The sequence below is a fragment of the Vigna umbellata genome, chromosome 1 (genome assembly GCF_029865625.1).
Source record: "Vigna umbellata cultivar VRB3 chromosome 1, Vumbellata_1.0, whole genome shotgun sequence".
NCBI classification, from domain to species: Eukaryota; Viridiplantae; Streptophyta; class Magnoliopsida; order Fabales; family Fabaceae; genus Vigna; species Vigna umbellata.
The window spans coordinates 57445293-57457981 of NC_142165.1; the positions used below are offsets into that span (position 1 = coordinate 57445293).

The window sequence follows — 12689 nt, forward strand, 5'->3', positions numbered from 1 at the left end:
TATTACTAATTTATTGTAAGAAAGATTTAATCAGAATTAACTATAAGAATAAGTTGGGTTTTAATTAGAAACTTTGAAACTCTTGATTTATATTACTAATTTATTGGTTATAGTTTAAAGGGGATTGAAATTGTATTAATAAATTAACGTTTTTATTTCTTCATATTTTAATATTTATTTTTATTTTATTTATTGAATATAATGAAAATTATATATAAAATTAATTTATTTGTATTGATTTAGCATGCTGTATTTATAATAAAAAATGATAACAACTAAGTCCAAAATATAAATAAAAAATATAAATAAAAAATAATAATAAATTAAATAAAAATAAAAAATAAAAATAAAATATCCATATAATATAATTAATAATTTAATATATTTAACATTATTCAAAAGTATATTTAAATTTGTATAAATTTATAATAGAAAATTCTATAACTTCACTGTTGCATTATTTCCTAGGAATATCATACTTCGACTTAGAAATCCATTTTACTGCTTCTAAACTTGGTATAGTTGCTAAAATCCTTAACATTTATTATGGTTCTCTGAACTGTATATCGACTTCTTTTAGAAGAATTTTGGAAACCATCATTATCAGTAGAATGCTTTTTAACTAATATAAATAATGTGTTCACTTTATATTGCTTTGTTTTTCCTTATCTTCTTACTGTTTTTCTTCTTCATTACCTGATATTAGTGTTCATAATCCTTAGTTTCTTCTTGGCCGTTGATCTATTTTGATGCTACATCCTCTCACGCCAAACCAGACAATGGAAGGGGACATGGAAGCCATTGCTAAAGTGATTTGATGGGCCACTTTTAAGCCATCTAACTCACTTCAAATGAAAGACAAAAAGAATCATGGGAGATACTATTACACTTGCCCATTAATCCAAGTGTTCATATTCCGAAAAATGTAGTCATGCACAAAGAAACTGATGGTAAACCCCCAAACAAAATGCCATCAGGTGATAGCAAAATCGTCTCTTATTTGTTCATTGTAGTATTACTAAAACTCAAAATTCAACCTTCCATAAATTTCTGATAGCTGAGAACTAAACATTTGCATTCCGCATAAGAAAAATGAATGCCTACTATACATACAACATTGACCATCTCTCAATTGAATGAAAAATGGTTGAGGGTGAATATGGAGAAAATTCACATAATGGTTTTAGGTCTATTAATTGATCTTTTGGATTTTGCACGGAGAGCCCTTTTAGGTGCGTCTGTAGTTAATGCATACATCTTCACAGCAAATAATTCTTCAGGAAATCCTTTCTGATCCTGATGGAACAAAACAGCAGCTTAGAACACAATAGTAAAACTAAAAAGCATGTAGAAAGAGACTCCCAATAATATCTTGTTCTCACAAGATAAAAGACTGAACCTGATAGGACAAGGAATCCTATGGTAAATCTTAAAAAGTAAATAAACCAAGGACATCACGTGGAAAGCTCTTTCTACATGCTTTTAGAAGCAAAACAACAGCTTAAAACACAAATGATAAAATCTAACTTTTCAGGAAATAACACGTACCCTACAACATTCTTTTTTTAGGAAAACAACACTTGTTTTTCTGATTACAACAACAAGCATTCCGTATTTCTTTTATAGTTACCAAATTTACCTTTAATCTGTAAACATGTAATCCACATTGTGAAAATAACTCTTTGAAGTACGTATCAGATCTTGTAACGCTTCGATCTTCATTGTCAAGCACAAATCCTGCACGGAACAAAGCATGAAAAAATCATGAAGGAAATTTTCACTAAAATCAAGGTAAAAATTAATTGATGATAGTTATGAAACTGAACTTGTATTATTACAAGGAACACTCAATAATAAATTTATATTGATATTGGTATTAAGGATGTGACATAGGAGATTAACCACTGACCTTTATTCATACCAAAACAGAACATGAAAAATAAAGAAATGTGAAGACTATTATTGACATGTAATATTAGGATACAATCATGATATTACGAGATATCCTTAATAGATATTTTAACACAGTCCCTCAAACTAAAACTAAAACTAGAACTTGGCGCATGTTTGAATATGAAAAATCATTAGAAGAAGTGACAGAGAATTGCTTCCGCGTGAATGTGGAGACAGTACCACCAACGCGAACACACTAAACAATATAAATTATCCACTACTGTGCTTGAAAATGGTAGAAGAAGTTTCAGATTAAACTCATTTTGTGCTTAAAAGAGCTAATGATCAAAAGCATACTAAGAGCTTTAAAGAAGTGACTTGTCCCCACATTTCAATTAAAACTTAACACGCTAATATAATTTGTTCCCCTCAACTTTCACCCCAAGGAAGTTTATTTGTGGTACTGTTCTAACATCTTAACATTGAGTTATAAACTTAAAATTGTTTTGCTCCATCATTTTCAATTTTAGTCCTTTGTACCTTGGGTCTGGACACTGAAAGTTAGGGAAACCATAGCAAGCTTGGAGAAGATGAATGTATGTTCAAATACTTAACGGTTGCTTGGATAATCTATTCTATCAACATGTCTATGAAAGAAAATGAACTTCTTCATAAGCTAATATATGCACAAGTTAAAAATAATCTTCTAGAGAAGTTGATATGATAAAATTTCTACATATTAGCTCATATTTAGCTTGTGGAGAAACTCAGTCAATTTTCCTTATCTTCTTTTTTCAAAATGCTTATGAAGAAGTTTATCCAAGACCCTAAATATAGTCAAGTTTGATATATAAGTCTTAGAAAAGGTGTCTGAGCCAGATTTATTAGTTTAATAAAATGCAGGAAATAAATCATTCAGTATCATTAGAAAGATAAATATGCAGCACGGGTAAAAGTACCAGATCTGGCAATATTCTCCTTCAGAACGAAAAATCCACCTGGTTTGAGGCCAACCTATAGTATGAAAGTGATAAAAGTTATGACTTCAATACAAGTGAGGGACAACAATAATGACAGGCAAACACTGAGTGCAAAAAAACGAAAGACAAATTAGTTAACCCACAAATTAGAAAATCACCAACATTATAATAGCTTCAATCAAACAAAACTATCATAAGGTTACAAATAAAATGAAACTGTGTACATGATTATGTATAACCAACAAACAAATAAAATCCCATATCACTAAGCTTTTATAGTGATAAATAAATTATATACTAGCTTTTACAGAGAAGACTATTTTTTACTACTATAGAAGCAGAAATATTCCATTTCATTATAGATGATTTTAGAAATGGTAACTAATTTCTCAATCTAATCTTATTCACTACAACTACACGAGCCTTGTACATTACTAGCAAGCACCCAGGCAAATAATTTTTGTAAATATATGACAGATGAGAACCAAAATGAACAATTTCAATCATTGCTGAGGAGAAATAATTAATAAAATGCATTACATTACTTTATCAATGCAATTACACGTCTTTGTCCTTCTAGGGAATTGGTAGATAAAGACGAAAACCTCATGTACATACTTAAATATGTGGAACTTCCCTAACACAAAAATTACTTATTTTATTTATTTATTTTCCTTAACTCCCAATTAAAAATAGCCTAATCTACAAAGAATATTAAATAAAGAATGAACTGCATACCTTTGCTCTATTGAAAAATGAAACAAAATCTTCATCTGTAAGATGACCAATACACCATTGAATCCATATTACATCATATCTTCCAGCATCTGGTGTAAAATCCTAAAGCAAGGAAAACAAGAGGTGCTCAATAACATTACTGAAGAATAGACAAAAAGTGATACTAAAATTATTAATGCCCATACAAACATCAAAAGTGCTAGAGATATCACATTAACTTGAATGTTTCAACTAAAGACTATCATGAACATGGTCTCAAAATACATAATTACTAATTTATTTTAAGAAGAGGAAGAGTTGGTAGATATGGCAACCATTGAATTTGTAGCATTATAAATACCATAGAAGATCTCTTAGAGCATTTACAATAATATGTAGCTTCTTCAAGGCCTGCATCTTAACAAAGATAAAATGCTAATTTCCAGATATTTATTTACTGGTTAAATGTTCGTGGAAAAAAACTCACCAAATGCTGCCTGAGAGAACACATGTTTTCCCTGATGGCCAGAAAATATGAAAAGAAATAACTAGTGTTTGAAAGACAAAAACATAATATAGAAATCCATTTAAAAGTTTGAACTATCGAAGTAACTTCGTAAAATTATAAGAAATACCAGTCTTCCTATTATTCAATAAAAGGATTTATAATAAATGTCAGTTTCCAGGTAGGTATTTACTTGTTAGATGTGAAAGCTCATAAGAAAAAAATACACAGTATTACTTGTGAAAACTTACAATGTCCCATAACAGCCAAATAATAAGGAAAGCCATAACCAGCGTTAAAAAACCATAATATAGAACTTCAATCATAGGAATTTGTTCATATTAGCCATTTTATCCATTTTACTGTGATATGTCCAGTCCACCACAAGATCCCACCACAGAGGGAGCTTTATCAAACCAGGTTGCACACCACTGTAATATGACTAGAATATAATCTAAAGAGATATGCTGTCATTTTCATGGAGGATAAGTACACACCTGAAGAGGAACACAGTAAAAATTAACAGCTTTGTGCACTGCATTTGTCTGACATCCCAGAGCCAAAGTTTGGCGTGCAGTCTCTAAGAATTGTGATACTGGCTCCAGGAGATCAACCTGAAATTTATAGTAAACAAGTATAAGATGATATTAACTATCCCTAAAAAAATATCACAGCATGGTGGAATTCCAGATTGAATTTAAAGAAAAGAAAATTATACACGTATAGAAGAGAGGCTAATGTACATGTGGGGCAAATCAACAATTATATATATATATATATATTTGAAGCCTTTTTATGGTATCTGAGAATGCGAATACACTATCCTCTATCAATGCAAGGAGCCTACATAAACTGACCAACCACAAAAGATAGGTCAAGCTTAGTAATACTAACATAAACAAGTTTTCCCACAAGTCTTACATATCTCTCTAGATTTGAAAATGGTTAACTTTGTTTTCCATTAATCTTTTATTTGAACGCATAGGACTATCCACATGTCTAAAATCAATCATTCATTACTCAACTTCGTCCATTGTTCAACACTTGATATTTCACTGTTATCTTTTCCAAATGATAATGAAAACCTTGGTCAAGAAACCAAAGTTCAACACAAACAGACCAAGATAAATAATTTTTATCATTAAGTTTTTCCAAAGTAATTGTTAGAACAACAGAATGACACTAAAATGCCCAACCTGAACACAGCCAGAGTAGTTCTCACAATTTAGGATAGAATCTTATACTATTATTTTGCTGAGAATACAATCCATGTATACAAGGCTGGGAAGCTATTTTAGGAAGCATAATAATACTCCTAGACAACCAGATCTCTATGATTGAGTGATATCCCCATTATTCACAATAATTATAATCTGTTAAATAAGGAAAAAATATAACTAATAAAAAACAATGATTCTGACAGAAATAAAACAGATTCTAACACTCCCCTCAAGCTGATGAATGAGTATTTTCCATTTCTAGCTTGGAAACAATACTCTCAAAGTTGTTGCTGTTTAGCCCCTTTGTTAGAATATCTACAAGGTTGTGTTGTGAAGAGACATATGGAGTGCAGCTCAGACCACTGTCTAATTTTTCTTTGATAAAATGTCTATCACCCTCAATATGTTTGGTTCTATCATGCTACACTAGATTATGAGCTATGCTAATAGCAAATTTGTTATCTCAATAGAGTCTCATTGGTTCATTCAATTTTATTCCTAAGTATGCCAAGATGATCTTTAGCCAAAGTAGTTCACATATCCCTTGTGCCATTACCCTGAATTCTGCTTCAGCACCGGATCTAGCAACCACATTTTGTTTTGTACTCTTCCAAATCACAAGATTCCCTCCAAGGAAAGTGCCATATCTCGTAGTTGACCTCCTATCCACAATTGACCCTGCATAGTCTGCATCTGTATATGCTTCTAGACTTACATACCCATTTCGTTCAAACAAAATTCCCTTACTTGGGGTTCCTTTCAAATAGTGTACAATTCTTAGTGCAACTTGTAAGTGAACCTCCTTCGGTTGGTGCATGAATTGGCTAACTAGACTCACGGCGAATGCAACATAAGGTCTAATGTGAGATAAATAAATCAGTCTACCAACTAGCCTTTGATATATTTCCTTGTCAATTACGGTATCTTCTTCTGCATTTCCCAATTTCATGCTATGATCAATTGGTGTACTTGCAGGCTTGATTGTTGTCTTACCAGTTTCTTTCAACAAATCAATGATGTATTTCTGTTGAGATATGAATATTCCCTTTTTAGAATGAGCCACTTCAATTCCCAAAAAGTACTTTAATTTCCCCAAGGTCTTCATTTCAGATTCCTTCGCTAGATGTTGGTCTAACAACTTTTGCTCCTCCTCATCATCACCTGTCACTATAATATCATCCACATAAACTAGTAACACGGTTGCTCCCCTTGACTTAAAGTGTTTAATGAACAGAGTGTGGTCTCCTTGACTTTGTTTAAAGCCCAGACCTATCATAACTTCAGTAAACCTCCCAAACCATGCTTGTGGTGATTGTTTCAACCCATACAAAGCCTTTTTTAGCTTGCAAACAGTGTTGGCAGTTTTTTTCCCTTATATCCAGGGGGCGATTCCATGTAAATCTCCTCTTCAATTTCTCCACGAAGGAAGGCATTTTTAACATCAAATTGTTGCAAGTTCTAACCATAATTAGCCGCTAGGGATAATATCACCCTAACTATGTTCATTTTTGCAACTGGAGCAAAGGTTTCCATGTAATCCACTCCATAGGTTTGAGTGAATCCCTTAGCTACTAACCTTGCTTTGTACCTCTCAATGGACACATCAACCTTGTATTTTATAGTATATACCCACTTGCACCCTATTGGTTTTTTTCCATTTGGGAGAGCGACCAAATCCCAAGTACTATTCTTTTCTAAAGCTTTCATTTCCACATCCATGGCTTGTTTCCATTTTTTTATCACTCATTGCCTCAAATAAAGAGGTAGGTGTGGTTGTGGTGTTTAGCCTTGTGAGGAAGGCTTTATGGGTAGGTGAGAAGTTTTTAAAAGGATAAGTAATTGGCTAGAGGGTATAGCAGCTTGGTGGTACATTTTCTAGTCTCTTTCCTAAGGGCAATTGGAATATCTAGGTCCTCATAAAATGGTGCTGAACTGGATTCGGGTTCTTGCAGATTCTGAAAATCAGAGTTTGATTCAATGGAGATTAAAAGATTAGGGTTAATTACCTCATGTAATGTTGGGTTGGATTGTTGGACATGGACAGATTCTAGAATGGACTTTTTCTTCCTTGTATAAACCAGTTTTTTCCCAAATCTTACATCAGCTCCATCTTGAGTGGGTTCCTTCTCAGCTGTTACACGTTTAGTCCCTATTTCTGGTCCTAAACATAAGTCAGGGAGCATAAGAAGATCATCTTCATTTCTTGCAGTCTCCCCCTAAAGATGATATTGGTGGAAGTAACTTTGGTGTTCAAAAAAGGTGACATCTCTGGACACAGAATTTTTTGGATGGTGGGTGGTAGCATTTATATCCTTTTTGTGTTGATGAGTATCCTATGAAAACACATTTTAAGGCTCTAAGATCAAGTTTACCTCTATAACTACTGTGCACATGGACAAAAGAAACACACCCAAATATTCTTGGAATAAGGTAGTTGGATGTGGACACATTAGGATAAAAAGAGAACAAAACCTCCATAGGGCTTTTGGAAGCTAGAATACTAGAAGGAAGTCTATTAATTAGATAACAGGCAGTGAGAGCAACCTCTCCCCAAAACATTTTAGGAACCTTATGTTGAAAAAGGGCTCGTGTTTGGTCTAGAAGGTGTCCATTTTTCCTCTCAACAATCCCATTTTGTTGAGGTGTTTTGACACAAGATGATTCATGAAACTTTTGACAAAAGGAAATAAGCCCACGATTAAAGTAATCTTTGGCATTATCGGATCTAATCCTCTTACTGCTAACACCAAATTGATTTTTTTCCCATGGAGAAAAAACGTTGAACCACATAGTTGACTTCGGATTTTGGTTTTAGTAAGAAAACCCATGTGATACGAGTACAATCATCTATAAAGGTAAGAAACCAACGGGCACCAGAAACATTTAGGATAGTTGAGGGACCCCACACATTTGTATGAATTAAATAAAAGGGGAAAGTGTTCTTATTATTACTAACTAGAAAAGGAACATGTTTGTGCTTAGCAAGTTCACACACATCACAATTGAGACTTGCCACATCTGATTTGCTAAAAAGGGAAGGGAATAACAATTTTATGACCCTAAAGGAAAGATGTTCAAGGCGACAGTGATGTAGGAAGACCTTTTCCCAACTGAACTTTATTGAATCAGAGAAAAAAGGTGTTATTTTCCAGGTCTGGTGGTAGATTTGGATGGTCCAAGTAATACAAGCCATTACATTCTCTAGCATCCAATCGTCCTTCCCGAGTACTTGTTCTGTAAAATACAAACATTATCATAAAAAATAGCATTACATGATAGATCTTGTATGAGTTTTTTTAGGGAAACTAAACTGACAAACAATTTAGGAATATGAAGGACACTTTTAAGGGTTATAGATGGGCTTATTTAAACTGCTCCTTGACCTATTGCAATCATTAGAGAGTCATCGGCTGTGGATATTTTCTTGTTGCTAGGCCAAGGGGTATAAGAAGAGAAATTTTTAGGTAGGGGTGTCATGTGGTCGGTAGCCCCAGAATCTAGTATCCAATATGGGTTAGGGTTTTTACTTGAGGCATTAAGTCCAAAAGAAAGGAAGTCGCCAAACGTACCTAAATGTGCTAGAGAATAACTACCTGTGACATATCCAACTTGTTGAGGAATGATCTCATCTGCTCTACCTCATCTTGGTTAAGTGGAAGTACTCCTCCTATGTTTTCTTCATTGGTTGTAACACCTATGTGTGCCTGTCTGCCCTTTCTAGTGTTGTCTTCCTTTTTTCCCCACTCCTTGTCACAATCTCTACTAGGTGGTTTTCCATGCAGCTTCCAACATTTATCACAAGTGTGACGAGGCCTGTTACATAAGGTATACCACAGTCCTTCACCTTTCTTCTCCATATTGGCTATTCCCCCTTTTTCGGGTCAACCATCATGGCCGATCTAGTAACTACCATGGTTGAATTTTCCATAGTTGGAGTTTCTAACATTATTCCCCTTCTACCTTTTTCACTTCTGACCATAGCTACTACTTCATTAATACCTGGAATTTTTTCTTTTCCAAGGATCTAGACTCTCACTTGATCAAAATCAGAGTTTAGCCCCACCAAGAAATCATAGACTTTATCTTGCTAAAGATACTCTTTGAGCATTGCAGAATCATCTAAGCACTTGGCTTTGATGATCCTATAATGGTATAATTCCATCCATAGGGATTTGAGTTGATTGGCGTACTCCATAACAATCTTGTTGCCCTGTTTTGCAGCAACAGTTTTCACCTTCACATCATATATTTGTGGAGCATTTTTAGCTTTGGAGTATGACTACTCCATGGCATTCCAAATTTCCTTGGCAAAATTAAGAAACATGCAAGTATCAGTGAATTATGGGATCATGGAATTCCATAGCCATGCCATGATCATAGAATTCTCTTCATCTCATTTTGTAAATTTGGGATCTTCTTCTTTAGGAGCATCTACACTCAAGTGGTTAGTTTTGCCTTTTCCTTTCAAAGTTCTGCGAACAAGCTGGGCCCATTTCAGATAAATCTGCCCATTCAATCGATAGGCAGTGTTGAGGTTCTGCAGTTGTTCCTAATTGCTCTGATACTATGTTAAGAAGTGGACTTTAAACCTAACTCAACCCTACAAAACCGGCTTGTAAGATGAGGTTTGTACCCACTTATATACTCTAAATTGGTTTTATCTCTAGTTGATGTGAAACTTTCAACACACTTCCCTCATGCCGAGGTATATACATCTCGAGTGTGAGACTAGATATTAACGGGTGGTCCTATAATTCAGGGATATGCTCATTATCCACAATAATTATAATTTGTTAAATAAATAAAAAAATATAACTAATAAAAAACAAGGATTATGACAATAGTTATATAGTTCAACCTAAAAGGTTAACCAAACCTGTTTGTTAGTTATGTTTACATAGCTTGGTAATCCGGGTAGACTTATACCCACCAGTACTTTCAAATATATGGAAACTGAGGCTTGTAAGTTGTAACCTCTATTATTTAGTAACATATATAGATGTTTTATTCCCTACAACCCGTTTGATCTAAATAGGGGTATGCATTAATTTAAAGAAGGATTAAACAATAATACGAGTACTAAAGTAGTGCCATTAAAGAGCAATGATATGGTAAAATATCATATTCAATCAAGCACCTGAAACATTTTTTTTGCATATTTCATTTATATTTCTCTTTACACTAACATCAAATTAAATAGAAAGGAACATTACAGCATCATTATGTCACTAATTCTCCATTTGGTTCGTAGCCTCTTATAAATGCCAACATTTAGCAACCTTTCCAAATACAAGCGTAACCCTAGACAAGAACTCAAATACTGGAATTGTACAATGAAACAACATATGATCCACTGACTTTTCATTGGAATTGTCACGGGCCCCCACCGCAGCAACAATTACTCAATATAAGCGTTGTTAGTTATGAACTATAGAATACTGACTCGGAAGAAATAGATAAGGAAAGTAAATCTCACAAACCTCATTGAAGTATCTTATTAAAAGATTTTTGGTGACTCTGCCAATGCCAGAACCACAATCTGAAAGTCAAGAGTCCGCTGATTAGAACATCCATGTCCAAAAATAAATATTAAAAGGGATTATTGTATTACATTCAATAAAAGCAGATTCCAAATGTCATAAATCCGAAAAGCACTCAGGAAATCAAACTAAAACACAATAGTCACCATTCACAAGGAAAAAATCAGGTGAAGTCTAAGCAAAAATCCCATTCGGTTCAAAAATCTATGAACATCATTACTAAGAATCCATTGCACGAGTGGAGTTCAATAACAAAGGGACAATGAAAGAGTACCAAGAACAACAAGCGGTTGGCGTCTCGCATCAGCAGGAAAACGTTCGGATAGGAGAATCTTCAAAAAATCCTCACTGCAACTTATGTCAGGCTCATTCACATTTGCAAACCCTCCCAATACCCCATCCATAGTTGGATTAACACCCTGCTCTCACAAACAATCAAAAAGCAAACTTTACAACAACATATTAATTGCAACAAACCCCAGAAGATATATCCAATTTGTTTGAATTTCTTCTGAAAAAAAAAAAACACAAAACCACGTAAGAAACAGAGACAGATATACCTCCCAGTAGGAGACGCCGTCGCGGTACCACTGGATCTTCTTACTAGAGTCACCCGTGTGTTCCCTCCACATTTCGTCGGCAGTCTTGAATTCACGGCCATAGGAATCTAAGCCAGTGGCGTCCATACAGCTGATTTTCTGGTTCGGGAAGAAAGAGAGCGAGGGAAAGTGCGAATGAGTTGCTGAAGCAGTGAATCCCTTAGAGCGTGTGTGACCACTAAACAGAGAATATGAAGGAACCCAATGGGACAGCATACTCAAGACTCAAAAAGAGGCCCAAATTTTCTTCTGTGTCGCACTGTTCTTCAGCGTGGAAAATTAAATTAAATTAAAAATTAAAAACAAATTATATGAATGTGATTAATTCTTCCTCCTATACAGAGATGGATGGCACTTATATAATTACATTTTCCGTCATTTTTCTAAATATACACTTGTATTATTTAGTAAATATTATTTTCTAATCACTTTTAAATATTTTTAAAACTGCACTATCTAATATAATATTAAATATTTACATACAAATTACTTTTATAATACAATTTATTCTCATAAAATTATATTATTGTAATACACTTATTTAAGTTTTAAGTTCATAAATTTAAAAAAATTTAATTTAGTTTTCTAAAAATATTTATGACATATTACGTTTTTAAAAATTTAAAATATTTTAATGGTTAAATACATTTGAATGATGCTTTGTGCACTTCATCTATTTCACCTTCCAATTGATAGTTATCTTCCGAATTGATAGTTATCCCCTTCATCTAATAAAATATGAAAAAAGTATAATGTTGGTTTAATTAAAAACCACAAAAGAACAATAAATTAAATTTAAATTAATAAACTACTCAAAAACTAAATAAAACAAACAACAAATAATTAAATAATAATTCATATTAAAAAATAAAATATTAATAAATAATTATAGATTCAAAAAATTAACAAACAGATTTAAATTTGAAAGTTAAACAAAATTAATTACATTAAAAATAATATTTAAATAAATATAAAATATAAAAAATACAAATGAAAAAATATTAGCCGTAAAATATTAAATATTTAAATAAATTAATAAAGAAATAAATAATAAATCAAATTAAAAAAACAATTAAATATAGTAAATCAAAACAAATTAAGAATTAAAGAAAGAGTCCCACTTCCAAATTCAAAAAACAATTAAAGAAAGAGAATAAAAAATTTATTCACCGCAATTCCAAATTCAAATGAGCCACACTTTGGAAGTGTGGCTACCGCAGTTGCGGCACGGTACA

At 33.0% G+C, this 12689-nt stretch overlaps 1 protein-coding gene and 1 pseudogene across 1 annotated transcript; both read right to left on the reverse strand.

Annotated features, from left to right (window-relative positions):
- Positions 1 to 889: 889 nt before the first annotated feature.
- On the reverse strand, positions 890 to 11728 carry LOC124840373 (alpha N-terminal protein methyltransferase 1). The gene is made up of 8 exons (XM_047316418.2): positions 11416 to 11728; positions 11130 to 11274; positions 10796 to 10854; positions 4593 to 4709; positions 3612 to 3713; positions 2853 to 2907; positions 1640 to 1737; positions 890 to 1296 (listed from the first exon to the last, which is right to left on the reverse strand). The coding sequence occupies exons 1-8, from the start codon at positions 11668 to 11670 to the stop codon at positions 1171 to 1173; spliced, it is 957 nt and encodes a 318-aa protein (XP_047172374.1). The 5' UTR covers positions 11671 to 11728; the 3' UTR covers positions 890 to 1170.
- LOC148205867 (uncharacterized) lies at positions 5779 to 10014 on the reverse strand (annotated as a pseudogene).
- Positions 11729 to 12689: the final 961 nt, after the last annotated feature.

Coding starts and splice junctions, on each gene's coding strand:
- LOC124840373 (XM_047316418.2), bottom strand. CDS start 11,670: ATGCTGTCCCATTGGGTTCCTTCATATTCTCTGTTTAGTGGTCACACA. Junction 2,908..3,611: donor CATTTTTCAATAGAGCAAAG/GTATGCAGTTCA, acceptor TTCATACTATAG/GTTGGCCTCAAACCAGGTGG. Junction 1,738..2,852: donor GGAGAATATTGCCAGATCTG/GTACTTTTACCC, acceptor TGTTCCGTGCAG/GATTTGTGCTTGACAATGAA.